The sequence below is a fragment of the Sclerotinia sclerotiorum genome, genomic scaffold, assembly GCF_000146945.2.
Source record: "Sclerotinia sclerotiorum 1980 UF-70 scaffold_21 genomic scaffold, whole genome shotgun sequence".
Lineage (NCBI taxonomy): Eukaryota > Fungi > Ascomycota > Leotiomycetes > Helotiales > Sclerotiniaceae > Sclerotinia > Sclerotinia sclerotiorum.
In genome coordinates this window covers 676874-697187 of record NW_001820815.1, presented here as the reverse complement: position 1 = coordinate 697187, position 20314 = coordinate 676874, and the positions used below count along the sequence as shown (strand labels likewise).

General features: G+C 41.7%; 7 protein-coding genes across 7 annotated transcripts; 2 read left to right on the top strand and 5 right to left on the bottom strand.

The window, feature by feature from the left end:
• Nucleotides 1-204: 204 nt before the first annotated feature.
• Nucleotides 205-2080, bottom strand: SS1G_12612 (hypothetical protein; the record flags this gene model as incomplete). Its single annotated transcript, XM_001586575.1, has 3 exons — nucleotides 205-1102; nucleotides 1232-1686; nucleotides 1901-2080. 3 exons carry the CDS (start codon nucleotides 2078-2080, stop codon nucleotides 205-207), a joined length of 1533 nt encoding a protein of 510 aa, XP_001586625.1.
• An 873-nt stretch (nucleotides 2081-2953) lies between these two features.
• On the bottom strand, nucleotides 2954-3094 carry SS1G_12611 (predicted protein; the record flags this gene model as incomplete). The annotated part of the gene is made up of 1 exon (XM_001586574.1): nucleotides 2954-3094. The coding sequence occupies one exon, from the start codon at nucleotides 3092-3094 to the stop codon at nucleotides 2954-2956; it is 141 nt and encodes a 46-aa protein (XP_001586624.1).
• Nucleotides 3095-4967: 1873 nt separating this feature from the next.
• On the bottom strand, nucleotides 4968-6660 carry SS1G_12610 (predicted protein; the record flags this gene model as incomplete). The annotated part of the gene is made up of 5 exons (XM_001586573.1): nucleotides 4968-5240; nucleotides 5392-5512; nucleotides 5680-5877; nucleotides 6330-6476; nucleotides 6641-6660. 5 exons carry the CDS (start codon nucleotides 6658-6660, stop codon nucleotides 4968-4970), a joined length of 759 nt encoding a protein of 252 aa, XP_001586623.1.
• Nucleotides 6661-7530: 870 nt separating this feature from the next.
• On the bottom strand, nucleotides 7531-8546 carry SS1G_12609 (hypothetical protein; the record flags this gene model as incomplete). Its single annotated transcript, XM_001586572.1, has 4 exons — nucleotides 7531-7721; nucleotides 7782-8101; nucleotides 8171-8366; nucleotides 8423-8546. 4 exons carry the CDS (start codon nucleotides 8544-8546, stop codon nucleotides 7531-7533), a joined length of 831 nt encoding a protein of 276 aa, XP_001586622.1.
• A 2070-nt stretch (nucleotides 8547-10616) lies between these two features.
• SS1G_12608 (hypothetical protein) lies at nucleotides 10617-11374 on the top strand (the record flags this gene model as incomplete). Its single annotated transcript, XM_001586571.1, has 2 exons — nucleotides 10617-10967; nucleotides 11027-11374. The coding sequence occupies 2 exons, from the start codon at nucleotides 10617-10619 to the stop codon at nucleotides 11372-11374; spliced, it is 699 nt and encodes a 232-aa protein (XP_001586621.1).
• A 1311-nt stretch (nucleotides 11375-12685) lies between these two features.
• Nucleotides 12686-14830, bottom strand: SS1G_12607 (predicted protein; the record flags this gene model as incomplete). Its single annotated transcript, XM_001586570.1, has 1 exon — nucleotides 12686-14830. One exon carries the CDS (start codon nucleotides 14828-14830, stop codon nucleotides 12686-12688), a length of 2145 nt encoding a protein of 714 aa, XP_001586620.1.
• Nucleotides 14831-18792: 3962 nt separating this feature from the next.
• SS1G_12606 (predicted protein) lies at nucleotides 18793-19020 on the top strand (the record flags this gene model as incomplete). The annotated part of the gene is made up of 1 exon (XM_001586569.1): nucleotides 18793-19020. One exon carries the CDS (start codon nucleotides 18793-18795, stop codon nucleotides 19018-19020), a length of 228 nt encoding a protein of 75 aa, XP_001586619.1.
• Nucleotides 19021-20314: the final 1294 nt, after the last annotated feature.

Genomic DNA, 20314 nt, shown 5'->3' with positions numbered 1-20314 from the left:
TTGGGAGTTGAAACAAGGAAGAAAGTTAAAAGAATATGAGTGAAGCAGAGGGTAACATATTGTATATATTGCATAATAGAACATTTAACCAATTCCACTAACAAACTTGCATTGTGTGTCATACACGTCGTATTTGGCTTTATCTAGAGACATCCACCAGTAATCCCACCATATAGCCAAGACCTCAACATTATCAACCTCAAATCAAATACCCTGTTTAATCTTCTGTCGTACGATTTCATCTCTCTCCCATAACAGAACAGTGGTCGCTCCAATTGGACCAGCTATCAACATCCACACGCCGATCTTGACCAACAGTTTTCTCCTTAATGCGCCAACTTTATTTCCCTCCCCTGCGAGCATCTCTCGGATCTGATACGGAGGGAGACTAGTGTTAGGATCTACTATTGATTTTTCGGCAGTAGCATTTCTATATAGCAATATAGCCCATAACAGCAGTGCTGTTGATCCAGTTGCCAAGTCCCATTGAAGAAACGTGTGTGCACCGCTCGCAAGATTGGAGACTTGCTGGGAGAGTGGGAAAGGGAAGTAGGGAACGTAAATATCGAAGAAATTGAGGCTAGCATAAGGAGCAAGTTTGGGCAGAATATCCGAGATGGCTGAGGCGGGGATGAGAGCTATGAGGAGAATAGGAAGGTGCGTCAATACGCAAAACATAAGGATGAATCGGTAGACATGTTTGACGTTGCTGAGATAGGAAGCCCCTAGAGGTGTGAGTGGCTGTTTTGAATCTTTCGAGAAGACCTTGGATCCAATGAATTGAAAGGTTGAACGGAGAATCCATTGGATGATGATTGTCCAAATTGGAAAAGGTTGCCAGAAAGCAATCAGCTGCTGATGCGTAGCTCCTGATACTATGGAGGGAGCGTCAAGGCCCATGAGAAAGGAAGGGACAATATAGGTTAGGATGATTGAGAGTGGTAAAATCTTTAGATCCAGGGGCGAAATGAGGAGAACACTATTCGCATAGGTTCCTGGAAATGGCTTTGCGACGGGTGATGTTAAGAGGTGGATAAATAGATAAATTGGTACTGTGATTGCATAAGTGATATTTTGGAAAATAAACCCAACTGTCCCGATACTATTTTTGTCTGGTCAGCAATTTCCTCCTAATCTGATGGTACAATTTCATCTGACACGACTGGAGTATTCTTCGCGAGTCTAAGAGGTCGGAATGGATAGCTTCAAACAAAATTTGGGAACCACATACAAACTAACAGCTCTCCTTTTATTCCCACTTCGCAAACTCTCCATTACCAGCAGCGTCCATGCAGCACCAAGCTGTCCCAATCCGTAGATTGCATGTAGCCATACCGCAACATTTCTTCTATCGACAACAGTGGCAAAGAAAGTCACCAGAACAGTCAACTGTCTATCAAGAGCCTTAATACCCGTATAATCTTTCAGTAACAAGTATTTAGTATCCGGAAAAACAGCGGGCGGGTTTTCTTGTCTGACAAGATTGGTGATGTGTTCAAATGTTCCGTTGTGCCCTCCTACGATGTAGGCTCCAAATACACCGACGAGGGAGAGAGCGGGAAGAGCGAGAAGCGTGGTTGTACGCAGTTGGAAGTGGTACCACTTGGTGGGTATGTGGCCTGTTAGGTAGGTGGGTGAGCGAGGGGATGAAGGGTAAGAGACTGATGCGAGTGATGATACGACGGACTATAATCTTGTAAGCTAAACTTCTCTCTGTATAAAGCGAATGCATACCATTGTGTCCGATTCAATTCATAAAAAATCGTCGAACGAACAATCAATTACATAGGTATCGTGATAGCAATGGATATTGAAGCCAGATTGATGAAGCTCAAAAGGATTGCATGAAAAGAACAGATGGCCCAACACAAAAGATGCAAAAGAAAAGAAACCTCCTTACCTTCTCATCATTATTATTTTCCTTTTCCGAGTCAGATGAATCCATATTTACATATTTTATGAGTTTGAGGTACTCGAGAGAGGGGATGATTTGTGATGTCTTATATGGTGAATGATGTGGGGCCGAGGTAAGGTTATCTTTTTGCAGGGGTTCAAGAAATGTGATCACAGTTAACGACATCAAAATCTCTCGCGGGCTCTTGTATTTCAAATTCTCGTCCTAGGTGTTTAGATTTACGACTGACATGTTGATTTGGTCGCTGGTACTTGACTTGCTCCATTATTGTAGGTAGACGGAAACTAATATACAGCAGAACTTCAGAATGGACACAGATTAGACCGACATGTATGATAGGAAGTCGTAAACCCATGAGGATCATTCACATATACTATTTCTTTCGCTCATTCAAACGCCGACTATTGCTTTTCATCCGCCTTGGATTCGAGAGCTTTTGTAAGGAACCTGCTATACATGCTTTAATCACATGACTGGTCGAGAATTGATGATTGATGACGGGCTAGTGCCAAGTACTCATCGAACCGAGACTCTATCAGTCTCCCTCTGTCTGTCTTCTCGGTTTGAAGGCCTATTCATCTCTAAGTTATAATCTCAGTCGCACCTAAAATTCCCTGCCCGTGAGCAATCTCACCCTCTCTACTCAAAGTAGTGGCTTTTGTACTCGAAAATCCTAAGCTCACTGTAAGAATCTGCAGAAGAGCTGTTTTGGGCCGGCCATAGGTATGCTATCACTGATTCGGAAGACAAATTTTGTATTCGGCATATCAATGGTAATGACTTGTGGTATATGTGTAAGTTTGGACATTCAGCACCGTAGTTCTGTCAACCGGTATCACAGGTATTCTGGCATTATTGATGGAGATTCGACGGAAGTTTACATACTGAGACCACTTGCGAAATCTGCGGATTGTATGCCTCGACATTAAGTTTCAAAAACCACCAAATCCTCATGGAGAAGGAGACATGGTGTTCGAGTGAATCATTCTATTTGGTCACTTCACTGTTATATTCACCACTTCTTCAAAACCCAGTTTCTTAGTTATAAAAGCCACCTTGAGTAATTTTAATTTCAAAAAGGTGAGATTGCTCGAATGACGCATTTGTGCTCCAGTCATTGAGCACGCGTGGGTAGCCAGGCAAAATTATGATATTGGAATCACCAACATCATGAGACATTTTGGTCTACCTGGTAACATGGCTATCTCATGATGAAAAAAAAGTACAATAAAAGAAACTTGTTGCGGGGACCCCATCTACGATGACTGGTTCTTTGTGGCCATGTGAATCCGACTCATGTTGCAAGCAACTAAGTTACGACATGATCTTCCAACCGTGTTTGTTTCTTGTACAATTCTTCATCTTGAGGATACATAGTATATATAGGCAAGTGGCTGAAGTGTATGTTGATGGTGAATGTATTCAAACCACATATTTAGAATGGTGAGAGGATAAAAAATTCCATCATCTGGCCCAGGTTAGAGTCCCCTTGTCATCATCATTTTTGTTTCAATTTTCTGCACGTTATTCGGTATCAAGCTCTACGCAATATATTTGCGTGTCATGCTTGAGTTTTTGGAACAGATCTATAACTGCTGCCTATTTACACCGCCCACGTCGTTGGCTGCTCTCGCAAGAAAATTTCTCTCGAGCCCACTTTCTCAAACTTCAACTTCGCATCCTCTTCAACTTTCTCGTTCTATAAACATCCTCATATACTTCACACAATCCTTTTTAACAGACACATTTGGAGGTATTTACACCAGCATCAACTGCGTTGGCTTTCTCATCCACGTATACTTTAACACGTCTTCTTCTTGGTCCGAAAGTTCAAAGCCGCGCCTCTCGATCATCTCTTTTCAAACCCAAAACTCAGAAAAATAAGAAATCAACAAAGCTCAAATGTCAACTAGAGTTATTACCAGAATGGAAGCTTCAGCAATAGGAAGATATCAGTCTACAGCTTGGAAATTCATGCTCTACTAAGTGAATGGCAGGCCATACGGTTCCAGGTCTTTCAACTTTCGAAAAACATAACCTAATAGCACGACCACCAAAATTCACTACACGTGCGGAAATTGCAATCTGCTGTTTCAGAAATTTACTAATATAAGCTTTCGTTTTCTTCTAATTTCCTGTTCTTATACAAAACATCAACATGGAAGTCATTCTCCACCAACATTTGTCTTGTGACGGCAACGATGGAACTACTCCGTAGTATTCACGATACGTGATACGATACACGGTATATTTACCTTCTATCCCAGTTCCTTTCCATATTTCATCAAGTCCTGTCCCATCCTCTCTTTAAAATTATCAAACTTGGAAATAACGCTTTGATCTTCCTTTTAATATCCTAAATTTTGAAGCTGACTTTGCGGCAGTTTTGTGGCCTTCTCACTTGGGACCATCAAATTGCATGAGGGGATGAACCACGTTTTCTTTCAACAGCTATGTTGTGGCTACGAGGCCAATAAGCGTCAGCAGATGCGTCTTCTATCGCAGTATGGTGTATCCACCTGCGACCTTTAAGCCTATCTTATTCTTTCAGTCGCGATCAAGACCTTACAACTTGGACTCCACTCCGAGGACCTGCTTTCACGCATCTCGAAGTGACAGCCACGACTTCCCTTACATCCTTATCTTTCAATCTTAATTTCGGCCTATTCGCCTTCATGTTTCCACGTCACCATCAAGTATTATCGTAAGAGCGATGGTCTATATCAGTGTAAGTGCTTGCTGCTCGTTTATCCAATTTATTCACTGACCAAGTATTAGATCGGTTCAACGAGCTTACATTAGTTCGAATCAATCATACTTGTCTATGCCATTCTGTACCTGAGCGGATGCTACACTAGATCAGCTTCCTCCATATCTTTACATCAGCTTCTTGCTCAGGTTCTGTATGGAATCGGACATCAGCTGGAATATCACACACTAGCGAAAGTTCGACAACTAGCCTCGCAATCTCCCCACGGGATATTCATGCACTCGTGCTTTCTTACTTTTGCAGACACTTTAAAATCGACTGCTTAATTTCACCCCTGCTTCCTCACATCGTTACCCTAACACACTCGGCGCGACTTGTGTCTAAATATCTTCTAGTCATGAGCATATCATGGTTCTCCGTCTGGAATGACATGACACTACCATCGAAACGGCTAAGTGCTGAGTAGGTTTGGCAGACTCGAGCATTTCTAGCTGTTACCTTCACGAACTCACCCCAGCCTACGATCCAGCACATTAACAAATAAGTCTTTTTCATCTCAAATCCAAAAAGAGCATATTCAGTTCTTTGGTTATCAACACAGCGAACCTCGATCACCTGTTTCCTGCGTCATTTAGACGTGAACTGTCACGCCCACAGGTTCTTCAGACTCATATCTTCGATGCTACAAACTCTTTAAAGTCAAAGGAATTTCTTTCTGAGAAGGCAAATCTTAACGAATTGTCAACATTTCTGCCACGATAGTTACCCATCTCTGTATACACCCGTCTGGTAGGACGTTAAGCTCCAACGACAAGTTTCGCATGCTATGATCACGCAACACGGTACCTGCAGGACATATTTCGACAAGTTTCATTGGCAACCATTTGCTGCTGGTATTGTATTAACAATGCCTGTGAAAAACCTTCGCGAGTAGAGTTGCTTGATTTTCATTTCCAACTCGACAATTAAGGCAATCCTGGTGCCAAGGTGTTCAAGTTCCCGCTCAAACGTTGGCACATCGAATGCACCTTAACAAAACTTTCCGTAAGCTCACCAGTAAGGAGCTCGGCCTAGCTGTAGTTTATCATCCACAAGAAAATACATCAACATTGCTACTCCGGTAGCTTTCTTCATCAGAGTCTCGGTATGGCTTGAACTACCATCAGGCTTTGCGGGAGAGGCGGGGCCTCTTCCATTATTTTGGAAACGGTCCTGAGCATGACCATATAAAACGTTTACTCCTCGCCTGTACCTAGATGGTGAGACGCGTTGACACGGATATTCTTTCAGCACTTAATATCCATGCCACTACCTTGGTAGCTTTCAAATTAGCACTGTGTCCGAATGATGCAGTATTTTACTTTCTCTTAACGTCTGGGTATGACTCGAACTACCAACAGTACATCAATAGGCCTTCCCTCGTCTAGACATGACGTTAAACTAAAACTCCATATCGTCCAGGATATTTTTCAACTTCCAATATCCAAGCCCCTACTCCCGCAGCGCCCTAAACATTCCAAACTCTGGTTGGTGTCAGCATCGGCCTAACAACAAGGCTTATCCTGATGTCCGGATACGACAAAACGTGCAAAGCAATAAGTGTTTAGTCCGGGTACGACACAAATCTGCCACCGATGTCGACGGCGTTATTCTCGTTCCCCGAGTAGGACAGTAAAATCCACTTTACAGCCTTTTACGGCGCACAATCGCAGTTGTGCATCCGAAGATTCATCCTCTTTCTCGACGAAGCTCCGACTTTTACCAGTCTTCTCAATGACTCGCAAAAGTTTTCTAAAAGCATAGCTTGTCCCGAAAATGATGAAGTAAAAGACGTCTATCCCGCATGCACAACTGCGGGACGAATTGATCTAGGTCTCTCTTCAAGGCCTAGACCACTACTTTGTAGCTTTCTCCGACTTCTTGGTCTGGGTATGACATAAACTACCACAGGTTTCCGGTTTCCGTGATGGGACAACAGTCAGCATCAACACTTCAAATTTTCTCAACAGAAGCACATTATCACCTCTCGCGACATGATGCCAGCTTCCTTCCTGGGACAATTATCGGTTGTCTCTTATTTCTTTACTGCTTCACCAGCAACCGTTCACTAGAGGATCTGAAAAGATTAAAGACTCTTAATTCCTCGTGTCTCTCACCATATCTTCAACATGGTCGAGATTTCTAACAGGTGTCTCTATTAGCGCACCAGCGATTATCCTCCAGGTTTGGTAATCGTCATGTGGTGGAAATGGAGTTCTTCCCTGCAGGACACGAGACGAATTGGCTTGGGTTATTCTGAGTCACTCTCTACTTTGATAGCTTCAGATAGTGCGAATTTTCGACGCGTTTGTTGTCATTTACTTCACACTCCAATATGTGAATGGGTCCGGGTATGTTTGGCTTGACTGTACCGTTGCGTCTAATGGGTACCACGATGATAGGATGTGGGGTTCTTTCCAGCATAATGGGCCAGATATGTAGTGGTTTAGTGGTTCAGCATGGAAATAAGTTTGTGGAGGATCTCTTTCCGGTAAATGGGCCATTAGATACAAACCCAATAGTCAAATGTGAAAACTTGACCAATGATTTTCTTCTGCATATGTGGTCTTATACGTACTTTGTTCTTCTCCTTGAATGTTTGTTACTGTAGACGTTTCTGTGCTCAATGTATCATCGATATATCACTTTGCATTAATCCAATATTAATTAGAAGTAATGCTGGTTTATTGTGGCTCAAGTGAACCGCGAGAATATTGAATCTCATAAAAATAAGACATATATATACATAAACATGAGAAACCAGAAATCATTCCCCCCAACGCCCTTCCCGTCAATTTAGTCCAATATTTATCCCAAAATGACATCATCATATCTGCATCAGTACTTAGTGGTAAGTTAAGTTAATTTACATCGATACACCCCAATGTCCCATACGCTTAGCATGGGCACCTGCACTTTCACCTCTCGGCGTAATAACCACATCACTCAAGAGCGAAGTAAGATTTGCAAGAGCCCCCGTCACATACAATATATCACCCAGGGAAACCTCCTCCTCTGGTTTCCTCCACCCAAGCTCCGTTGGCAATCGTTCATTTTCTACAAGATCCCATTAGCTCACATCATGAAAATTAAGCATTCAGAATATTATGGACATACCGATCCAACTCTCTACTAATGTCCTATTGGCAGTTAAAGCATTTTTATCACCAAAAGCAACGATCGGCGCAGCCATTTCTCCGAGACTAAAGGCTTGAGTTGTGGATGTGAAGGTATAGTTTGGATTTGTGGTGCGGGAGACGATTTGGCGGAAAATTTTGCCGTCGATTAGATGTTGTGCTGTGAGTGTTTCTGAGGGCCAGTACATTTTAGTTGTGTCGAAGATGGTTTGGTTGAAGATGTGATTGTTGCCGAAGTAGGCGTCTGAGCGACTTATGCTTGCATCGTGCTCTAAAACGTTGTGGCGGTTGAGATCATCGCTTGGGTGGGATTAGTAATTGGTGCGAATGGAATACTATAACTAAGAAACGTATGAGAGAAGTTCTTACAGGGTGAAAAAAGTAGTATTGGGGTAGGCGGGACTAGCGGGGACAGCGTGCTGGAACATGATGGATCCGAGGGATTTGTTGAAGTTGAGTCCATGGTTTAGTCCCTTGACCACATTGTGTTCTGTGAGATTTCTACCATCGCGGGGAAGAAATCCATGGTTTGCTAATGTGTTTAGCATGGGACATGGGCCGCGGTCTGTAATCCGTTAGTACCTTGTTGAAAATGCAAAGTGGTGAAGATTCTCAACATACAGTCGGTTGCTGAAGGTGCTATCCATTCACCCTCGGTATCGTTGGCAATGATTTGTTGTTGATAGTGAGCTCTGGCCGAGACCAAGCCAAGGGCTAGAGTAGTGGAAAGGAAGTTAAGCTTCATATTGATTTATTACAGTGATTGAGATATGGAATATATGGAATTGAAATACCGAAAGAGAATGAGCTGTGGATGTTTTAATTTCTAGCAGCAGGTCTAGGTATTTATGACCAACAGCTCCTCTAACTATCTTCTAGTATCCGCATTCAAATTCTCCGTATGTCCACTGCGCGTCATATCGGAGGAATCCATCATAATACCGTACCATCCAAGGAAAAAATCTAGCATGCAGATAAAACAATGCTTCTTCGCACCCCTATAGTTGATCACCGCCTTATTATGGGTCAAAAGACATCAATGTGGTGATGTCGCCAACGGCAGCTATCCGTATGTGACCTCGCATCTCGCATTCGGACTGCCCTGCCACTCGGCATTCGTACAACTTCGTACTCGCACCGACACAGCCAATGGCGAACGAGATATTTGCATGGCAATTTGGAGGAAGCCAAGCGGAGCTTCAATGCACAGCTTTTGATTAGATCGAGCGGACTGCGGACCCATCTTTGCACCGTCTGTTTTCGTACTCGGACTTCTCGGACCCGCAGATTCGTATCAGGCATCAATTAATATAAGGTTTGCAGCGTTGCAAGTAAATGCTGAAATTATGATTGGTTGTTTGGAGAAAATGACTTGGAATGTTTCATCTTCATGAATGCAAAAATAGACAATTATGATCTTCTATTAATCTTGACAAGTCACAACTTTCGTCATTTTTCCCTTTCTGATTTTCTATATTATCCTCATTATTCTAAAACCAAGGACATAAGCTTATTTACAACGAACGATAGGCATTGATTGTATCCGTCAGGGAATATGTATCACAGATGCACCTCTCATGCTATCCAGAACGGAGAGAGTTGCAAACCTAGAGCAAGACGAAATCCGAAGCACTGAATATCGAGAACATTAGTATAATTATCTTGCATTTTGCTAAGAATCAGTCAAGCCTCGATATATTTATCCTCATAGGGCTCATTGTCTATGAAGCTCTCATGTCTTCGACCCGAGAAAGTCATATCGCGTGACTCTGTACATTTCTCCCTTGGCAACGTAGGTGTCCACTGCGTGGGAACTTCATATGCGGCCAGTTAGTATACGTGTTTTAAGAATACCTGGTGATGGTATATGAAGTTAGAGCGAGGTCAGTACAGTACCTACTACACGTGATATGGAGAAAATCGCCATGGTTGGTTGAATATGATGCTTGATATCTCATGTCAGTTGACAGTCGGTGCTCTGTACCAATCTACTCGTTAAACATCCGGACAGCAATGGCTTTTCCACTAAGGCTCCCTGGCCACCTCACCATTTGCGATGCACAAAGCCCTGCGAAGTACAGAAACGCGACTTCAACAACGGTCATATAGCAAAATTCTTCCTCGACTGATCTTCCACAACATCAACATCTTTTGAACCGAAACCCAATCTCACCCACACAAAACAAGAAGCAATAGATGCTTGCATTCAACTCCCCAATTCATCACCCATTAATCCCCAAATACTTACCTTCAACTCTCACATTGGTCTATCCAGAGTTCCACAGCCGCCCACCCCTGCATGCAAGCGCCCGTGCCTGTGCGCACCCCAAAATAACCTTGGAGATCATGTACCGAGAAGTATTCTGTACCAATCATTCCCGAATCTCACAGGAAGTCTAGATTTTGATATATGATTGGGAAATGGATCCGGTGATCTCCCCGTTTTATTGGAAGATGTGTATACAGGAGATGTACAAGCGGCACGCCCTATCTTATCTGAATTACTGCGTTTGTATTCTCGAGCGTCTTCCTCGTCGTTTCTGTTGGTTGGGGATATATTCAACTATTGAATGGTAGGTGATATCAATATTTGATGGAAAAGTTTGGAGAGTATATGTACTTTTAGAAGTCCCCAACTCTCATTTTGTAAGATCGTCATTTTTGAGTTTGTTCTTGTTCTCATTGTCAGCTTTTTGTGCTTATCGTGGGGTATTCTTACCTAGTATTTCTCATCTCGTCTTATATTTACTCCTTGTCTCTATCTCACATTAACGCATCCTTTTTCTCCACTCTACAATCCTTCAAATCCGCAAAAATGGCAGGCCCAACTTTATCCCCATCCCCAGAACCAAAACAATCGCTCACTGTCATCACCTCCTCTTTTCAAGAATTCGCACCAGAATCCTCCCGCTCGCCCCCTCGTTCAACTATTGCTCAGCATGCCAACACAGCCTTCTTAGCCATCGGCGCAGTTCTCGGTCTCGCTATCATGGCTACTTCAGCGGATGCACTCCATGTCTTCCATTCCACTCATCTCGGGGCCGACTTCCAGCTGCCGGTCTGGCCTAGGATGCTTGATATAAAACCTACGATTACCGGGGTTGTTTGTGGAGTTATTGTTTTCATCATGAATTGTGTGGCACTTGTGGGGCAATTTGTTCCTGCTGTATGTTCTTACCGAAGTCTTCCGTGTTCTGGTTCAAAAGCTAATCGTCTATTTAACAGTTGAAGCGGAACCCTTTATCTCTCCCCACTCTCATTCCGCTAGCCATCGCCCTCATCGCTGCAGTTGTCGGTGCGGCAATACCCTTTAATACGCTAACTTCCTCAACGAGCTGGTCCGTTCAATCGTGGAGTTGCCAATGGTCAAACATTAGTACATCAGCAGCTCCACACTGGGGGACATTATGTTCAGAAAGTAGAGCTGCGGGAATAATGAGTGTGTGTGTTATTCCATTCGATGCGTTGGTAATAGGTTCGATACTAGCTTCGATGATGATGAAAGGGAAGAGCAATGCAGTTCAGCATGAGGAACAGTGGGAAAGAAAAGGTAGTGCGGGAGATATGTCGTAAGGGAAGTGGAACGAGGGAGGAGGTGAATGGATGATGCGGAAGGTTGGTTGGGAATTTGAGCGAGGACATGGGCGTATTGTTAGCGTTGGATGAATGATGGAACGGATCTCCTTCTTTTAGGCACGGCGGTATGGATGGCTTTATTATAGAATGACTTGGTCTATTGAAATGACATCAATACAATTTCTCCGAACAGAAATATAGGACTACGAATCAGCTTGCTGGCGAAACTAGGCTTGGTAATAATTTATTTATTTTGACTTAGCAGTGAGTGGTAACAGAAATTTCAAGCTCGATTGGATAACGGTCCTCTAGTATTGTACTCCATGAGTATACCAGCTATTAAAATCTCATCGATTTTTTCATGCACTCTAAGTAGAGTGGAGATTTTGTGTCCTTGGTTCGCTAAATTAAGTTCACGATATACAAAAAGTATCTAGGTAGTTGATATAAATGCTTCTCGCTTTTCGTGGACTATACTCGAGTACCTAATTAATGTATCTATATATGAAGGAGCTCATATCTTGTCTATTCTGATAGTGGTAGTAATTTTAGTCTATATATACCTCTTTCAATATCTGGAACCATAGATTAATGAAATCAGATTTACGAGAGCAAGCCTACTTATGATACTTCATCGGAATCTTTTGTGTCCTCACTGTCTTCATCATTTACTGCTTCTTCTTCTTTTTCAGGCTTGGGCACCCATACCCTACTCGTGATATTTGACCCTCTATAGAATATTTACTTTACCTTATAAAGGTAGAGTAAGATGATTATTTTATAAAATTTAAAAGAATATATTTACTTTTAGATATATATATATATATATATTAGATACTTATTTAATTATACTTATCTAAGTTTAAATTAAGGTTTTAGGTGAAAAGCGTTATACTGTACGCTGAGTAGAGTCCAGAACTCTTACATAACCTTTACCTTCCATTCTAGTAATAACACAATATCAATTACAATACAATTTTATCCACCTGTTTTAAGTACCGTTGTTATGCCTTATTATACCAACAGTATTTACCATATTTTATAGGGTTATAATAGGGTGGTACCCGGGGTGACTCGGTGTATACTCCACCCTTTGTCCAATCCTCTTCTTCTTCTTCCTCCTCTTCTTCCTCGTCTTCTTCTTCTTCCTCCCTCTCTCTCGCTCTCTCTCTCGCCCGTTCCTCCCTATCTAGCAACCTCTCTTCACTTATCGCCGCAACTTCGCCCCTCTTCCTTTGATAAATTTTCACCGTGTCGGAAAACTTCACTCCCCTGAGTCTGTCCACTTTTTGACCAATCCAAGCATCCTCATTTCTCAAAACCTTTCATAAACTTTTGGCGCAGGGAATCGCTTTTGACCAATCGATGGAGTTTTTTGGTTTGCGTTGACGTGGAGGTCTCGGGGTTGGCCTGTTCTTTGGGAACAAGGTTGCTTTGTGAGTCCGTCCCTTTTCCAGTGGGGGAAATGGGTGTGCCAAAACGTTTTAGATGACGACGTGTTGGAGGGGATTCTTTGGTAGTGTGTTCTAGCACTGGAAGACCACGTTCTTCTGAGTTGATCATTTCGTCAATAGATTTATTTCTAAGAGGGGAGGGCCTCGGTTTGGAAAAGGGCCCTGGAACTTCGAAAGGAGAAGAATCTTCGAGTGCAGCTTCTGACATTGGACTAGGATGGTTGTATGAGTGGCTAGTTTGGTCAGTGGGGTTGTTGGAAGAACTAGGTTCGAAAAACTGCTCCGGATGTCGACAAGGCTGAAAGGAGCCTTGTTCGTCCTCTTCTTGGATTGGAGAAGGGCAATGCCCTGTTCTTTGAAGCTCAGTTGCCCTTTCCTGGGCCATATTGACACGTCTTGCTTTTTCCGAGTCATTTTCTATGATTGGTCTAACAGACCTGACCGAATTCGCTTTAGCAATAAAGCAGGTGCGCAGATGGGGAACATCGCTTGTCATTCGATAGACTTGGTTCTCGAGGTCTTTCGTTCCCCCTTTGGGACTGTTTCGCAGAATCGCCTCAACATCCTCTCCCAGGCTATCTCCGACCAAAAATTGCAATGTTTCTTGTCTGTGCCATGAAGTCAACTCATTGTCCGTCAGTTCCATTGGCGGTTTCTCGACTCTCTCGATTTCTTTGGCTTTTTCGAGGATCTTAGCTTTGTCGAGTCCCATGAGTTTTGCGAGTCCCATGACTCTTTCGGATCCCTTGGCTTTTCCGGCTTTCTTGAGCTCAGCGTTATTCATACTTTGACTCCAAATTCTTTTAGACATGGACGGTAATGTACCAGTCTTTCGACGTATAGGTTCCAACATCCTGGATTTGGGTTCTTCAGGAGGCGCCTTGAACATCTTGTGTATGACAGAGATATTATCAGTCACTCGTTCAGATTCTATGATCTCTCCATCCCTCTCCAACGAATACGAAACTTCAGTTTGAAAAGGTCGATCGGAACCAGTGTTGGCTACTGGCTTGCGGGGGGTGCTTTTCCACATCCGTAAATCCTTGCCGGCCACACATTTTCCGTTCCGCATACCAATATTAAGACCTTTACCTCCAGGGATGAATCCTCCCATATATCTAAACCCTCTCCTTTCCTCCCTGAACCCATTTGCCCTACCTCCCTTCATATCAGTCGCAAGGGGGGAGTTTGGGTTTCCTCTAACGTCGCTTACTTTCTCGGTGGGAACATTTCCCGAAGCAGTTAGATCAAAGAAAGGAAACACCTGAGGCTCATCGGCCTCTTTAGTTCTCCCCCTTCTTAGGAGGCTAGGGCCTGACAGCTTGTACCAAGATTTATCGTTTTTATCATTCTCCTCGTCCGTTTCGATATTGTATTCATCAAGATCCTTGTAAGGATCCTCGGAACCGTGAAAAAAGTTTGGAAAGACTTCACTTTTTTCCCCCTTAACTTTATCCTTCTCCTTTTCATTGATATGATATCTCTCCTTGAACCATTTCAACGCTCTCTGGCTTATCATAGAATCTTTGCATTGGTAGGCCCCGTAGCTATCACTGGCTTTCATGTTGTCGACCAAGCTTTGAGAATTGTTAAGAACTGTCAGACGGGCCCTTTCTTTTTTATTTTGCTTCTCCCCATTTTCATTTTCTTTTTCGATGAATTTTCCCTCGGCATACTTTCTGTGATCATAGACCTCGCCATTAGTGTCGATGTGATGTTCATTAAACTCCCTAAATTCATCAACAGGAGTTTTTGAAAGATAATTCCGAACGGTAACGTCTTGAACTCTCCATCTATCGGCCTCGCTTTGCGAAAACCGAGGGAACAAATCATGTCCCTCCTGTTGCGCCATTTCATTTCTTTCCCTGGAAATGGGATAATCAGTGTCTACCGCATTGAACAAAAAAGGTGGTTGAGAAGACAAGGTATCATCCTTCATCTTCGGGGTGTCGAGAGCTTTGGCGCTTCCGCTTGATGATGATTTTCGAAATCCGACCATTTTGCCAGTTCGATATTTGGGGACATGTAGAACCCTGAATATGTGCGATATGATATCTCAATAGAATAAGTCCGTAGAATCCCCAATTCAGCTAATGTGTCACGCTGATTAGATATTTAAAAACACCTCCAAACTTCGTAGAAGTGCAATTTTCGAGTCGATTCGATATTTCCAGTTAGATATGATAGGATTGAAAAACAGCAAGTAATACTTCGAAAATGGCCAATGTTCCACCTCGATTAAATATCCAGACAGATAGATCGAATATCCAAAAAGACGTCGATATATCTCAAAACTTTACGGCTCGGCTTGCAGTTCTTACAAGCAGAGCTCTAACGACGGGAAAACGAGTAAATTTGATATTCTGAGCTGGATCAAGATGTGTGTATAAATGGCGGAGATTGTGCAGACGTTGGGGTTTTTTATGGTGTATTACATCCAGTTTTAAAAATGATGAGTAGATATGCAGTGTATATTGGAGAAGAGTAAATAAAAACAAAAATTCAAGAAACAGCGGGAAACTGGAAACTATACTTCATCTCTTCGTCATGTATTCTACCGTATTGATCGACCGTACTACTAATTCGACACTGTCAGCTCACGGCTTTCCCTATGTCAGGAGTTTAGAGTTCTCCTTGATGTTGACCAAGCATTTTGTTTTTGTACATGAGTGGCTCTTATTGGTTGCTTTGACTGTTTTTACTCCACAATTGGGGTAAGCTCCCCCCTAAAATCAACGGTCGCTAAACTGCAATCTTGGCATCTCTTGACAGCAATCAGGATATGTCACAATGGTACAAGAGAAAAGTCGATTGTGTTGTTTGCATGAAGTAATAGTTACGCAGAACTTGTGTTTTGCAATCAAAACTTCATTGATCAACTAGTCATCAATCAACTACTTCCCAGTACGATGAATGTTTCTATACTGGAGGTATGAAAAGGATTGTCTTATTAATAGAGCAAAGATTAATGACTGTATAAACACACTATTTACTTGCCATAATAAGTCTAACAACGATCAATACGAACAATACGGCGTACCATTACTCCAAACCAGATATCAACATCTTCTTAGCACGAGTCAGTTTTCCTATCATCACCAGGTTTTTGGTTATAGGGTGGAGAGGTGCTGATTATTCTTGGTGAACCAACATGACACTGTGTACACCATGATCTGCGATCTGGATCGATCCCTAGCGCTATCTATGAACTTTCCCCAGCAGATGTACACGATATCTTGTTTTGAGATATTTTAAGATTTCTGAAATTGTTCAACTACCAAGTGCAATCGGTTTCTTATTCATATTATTTCTTCAATTTGTCAGAGAAAACTTCCTCTGAAAGGAGCGATGATGTTTTGGGTGTAAATTTCCTCCCTTCCCATTTACTTCCCATTCTATCTCCATTCCCTTACTATTCCCTCCCCATTCTCTCCCATCACCACCACCTATCCAAATAATCCCCATCCCCATTCAAAATCCCGCAATTCCAAGAAATTACTCCGACTCATAAACCATCTATCCCCTCCCTAAAACACTCTATAACACACCTAACCCCAGCGCCCAAACTCAAAGTACAACCACCACCCATCCATAACTTGGCCCTCAAACCACACTCCTCGATATCTCCCCCTCAACCGCCCTTCCTCTCTAGCCCACTTCAGAACCCCCAACACAGATCACCCCAACCACGCACAAGTCAGTATTCAAGATCTCTTGGCTAAACTTCATGACTACAAACACACTATCTACCACTATATTCTCTGAATTAAAGAGTTTCTTCTACACTGTTAACCTGTTTGACTCAATATGACAAAGTGACAAGTAAGACTACGATGGTAGATCTATGTGGTTAGGAATTATAGCTTCGATGATGAGATAACCGAACACTCCTTATATCTACGAGGACAATTATAATACTTTCAGAGCTGAATTATTTCCAGAGCGAGATGTAGATTTCCAAATAATTACACGGAGCTTTTTATGATATGATATGGATATGATATGGTATCCTCACAGTAAAAATATATAATTTTAAAACCTCGAATCTCTATACTCTATATACACATACTCCCAGATTTCCTAAATTACAAGAGAAATAAACCCGTTGTTAGGCCTAATATGGCAAGTACGGTGATTGTGGGACTACTGTATAATCATGATTCGTAGTACCAATAATAAGACAACCCTCTTCAAACCTAAGAGTCTGAACTCTACTTATTGTATAATATAATACTTTTCATCTAAAATCTTGAATTTTTTTTTTTAAATCCTTGTTAATTCTATATATAAAAAAAAATTTATTCAAAAAAACTCAAAAATAATCAATTAAAATTTATAAAAAATCAATTTATTTATTTTTACTAATTTTTATTAAAGAATTATATAAAATTGAAAAAAAAAAAATTTATAAAATTTATAAAATTTTTGTTTATTTTATATAGAAAGAATATTATATAATCAAAATTTTGAAATTTTATAATTTCAAATATTTGTAATTTTTGAACAAAAATAATTAAAAATAAATTATAAAATTTCTTAGAATTTGTTAAAAGGAATGACCTTACACAGGGAATAGTGGGAAGCTGATAGGGCAGAACTGAGGTAATATTGGTCTAGTGTATTAATCACACTTCATCTAAGTTCTACGGAAGTGCGAAGCTCTCCTACAGAGAGCTTCTCAATCTAGTCCTAATAGGACTAGTGCCCTGTGCACGTGCTACGCAGGAACCATTCATTTGAATTGCATCATTGTCATTACTTAAGTCCCTGCTTGACGCCTAGTTATAAACCACCTCGAGAGCCTAGAGCACTTCCACATGATCTAGACGGTGTGACGGAAATCCCTGCTTTCCTCCCACCCTTATTATATAAGAAACCTCAGGTACATTAACCATGTCCACACATGATACGATTACTCGAGATTAGTATACGATTTAGGTGACCTGAGGATCAGATCCGGACAAGTACTAGGTATCAATGGTTATCGGTAAAGTAAGATCATTGGAGGAATAAATATGACTTCTTTTTGCCTAGCCATTGCGGCTAGGCCATTCATTTGTGTATATATAGAGTAGCTATCCCCATCTACAGGTGCTCTTCACCTGTAGATTCTAAGTTAAATACAATTGCTGGTCTATAAACACCCTTTTGGTCACAGACGGCAACCCTCGTAACAGTCAGCTGTTACCATCGTAACATTGTATTGTTTTTTTTATTTGATGTGTCAAAGAATTCTTTGAAGAAAAGCTTTATATTTATAATTTATAATAAAATTTTAATATGTTTTATAATTACTTATAAATGAAATTAATTTAATTTGAATCTTGTAAGATAATTGTCACGATTCACCATCACGTGGGACAAGTAGGGATCACGTGATAGAGCCCCCAGGAGCGTAGGCTCCTCCAGGCTCCTGGAAAGGACCAGTATATAAACATTCATTATTTTTATAGTATAGGAGCTTCGTGCTCAACTTAGTTATCAATTATTCTACCTAAATTCTACTTGATCTAGCAACGAATTCACTTCCAAGTGAATACCTGTGACGCCTCACACCTCCGGGTCACGTGGCATGCCCCGTTTGTATTTAATCACAGGAAAACTCTCTACTCTTGTTCGGGATGCGAAGACTCAACACCTGTACGCGGTGCATCCTACGAACCTCCAGCTCTCTTATGAGAGTCTGCAGAGCTAAGTTTGAGTTATTTGATGGAGTCGTGGTAATTGGAAGAGGAAGAGGCGCCCGATCACGACGTTTTTACCCGTTTGCGGTTTTTTGACAGTTGCATTATCGAAATGCGCTCTCTACAACACTACCTTTATTACGAAACAGAGGACAACACCATCATCTACGACAATACGCCACGAAATCATCTCACTTCTTAAAAGTGAGACTCCTCTGGAACATATAGTACAACTCGACATCTTTGACGCGTATATGTTATATACTGTATACCTCCCATGATCGACACGACTGAAACGACAACAATTTATATACCTTCCATACGGGAACACCGGAGGAGTACTGTTGAAGGACCTGAGCTGATGACGAAACTTACTCTGCTCTCATTCAGCGGAGGTATGCTACTTACGGAATCGGGACACCCGTACAAGCCACTACCTGTGCATGCTATAGTTACGCTATATGAGGATTGGTGCTCCTTCATAAGCTTTCTATTGGCAGGATGATCAGAATGAGGACGAGGCAATCCTGACGGTGGGCGATTACAGTACGTTCTGGTATATAAGGAGTAATTGGATTGATGGTATCGGGAAGGGGATCAGGGATGAAGGGTTTTCGAGTACAATGTTTTAATAGTATGAGGGGAAGGGAGAGAGATCAAGAGCCAGTGATCTAGTGGACGAGGATGACCACAATTACAACCCCAAAAGGCCTACCGGCCCGAACCCCCCCTGCGAAGGCAATCATGTAAACCCTGCCCTAGCCCCCTTTAAATTGTATATAAATACTCCCCCTAGCTAGTTAGTAAACCATTCAGAGGCTTCTCCTCTGAGCGTCATTTGTCCAAAACTGGAATAGATGGCTAAGGTTATCACGCGCCAAGGCGCGTGGGCCTACGGCCTATGACGATAAACACAATCAATCAATCAATCAATCTCTACTCTTGTTCAGTATGCATACGAACAACCAAAACAAGTACGAGGAGACAGGGAGAGAGATCAAGAGGTAGTGATCTAGTGGACGAGGATGACCACAATTACAACCCCAAAAGGCCTACCGGCCCGAACCCCCCCTGCGAAGGCAATCATGTAAACCCTGCCCTAGCCCCCTTTAAATTGTATATAAATACTCCCCCTAGCTAGTTAGTAAACCATTCAGAGGCTTCTCCTCTGAGCGTCATTTGTCCAAAACTGGAATAGATGGCTAAGGTTGTCACGTGCCAAGGCACGCGCGGCCTACGGCCTATGACGATAAACACAATCAATCTCTACTCTTGTTTTCCTTCTTCTTTTCTCCTTAGCTTAGTATTTTCTAATACAAGATACTTTACCCAGTATTCTTGAGTGTGACAATACCAGTGATAAAGCCTTAACCCATAACTACCAACCAAACGAAACCTTAGGCAGTCGCTGCCTTCAGTACAGTATCGTTACAATTAGATGTGATGAGATTAGATTAGAGTATGTTTGTTGTAGTTAATTATTAATTCGGCTAATATTATTAAGTGATTCAAACTTATTAAAGAATCTTATATATAAAAACCACACCACGAACAACCCCCCAACCCCCTTCCCCTAATATATAAACTCATATAAACAAAAATCACCCTATTTAATCCCTCAAATAAAATCTCACTGTTAAAGAAACAAAACGACAAGAACTATATTCTCAAATGCAATTTTACCCTATTGTACATACAATATTATCCTATCTTTTACAATCCGGGGCTTTATCAATATCCTCTTCCGTTTTAAAGTTTATAATCTTGTATAAATGTATTTTATTATATTTATTTATATC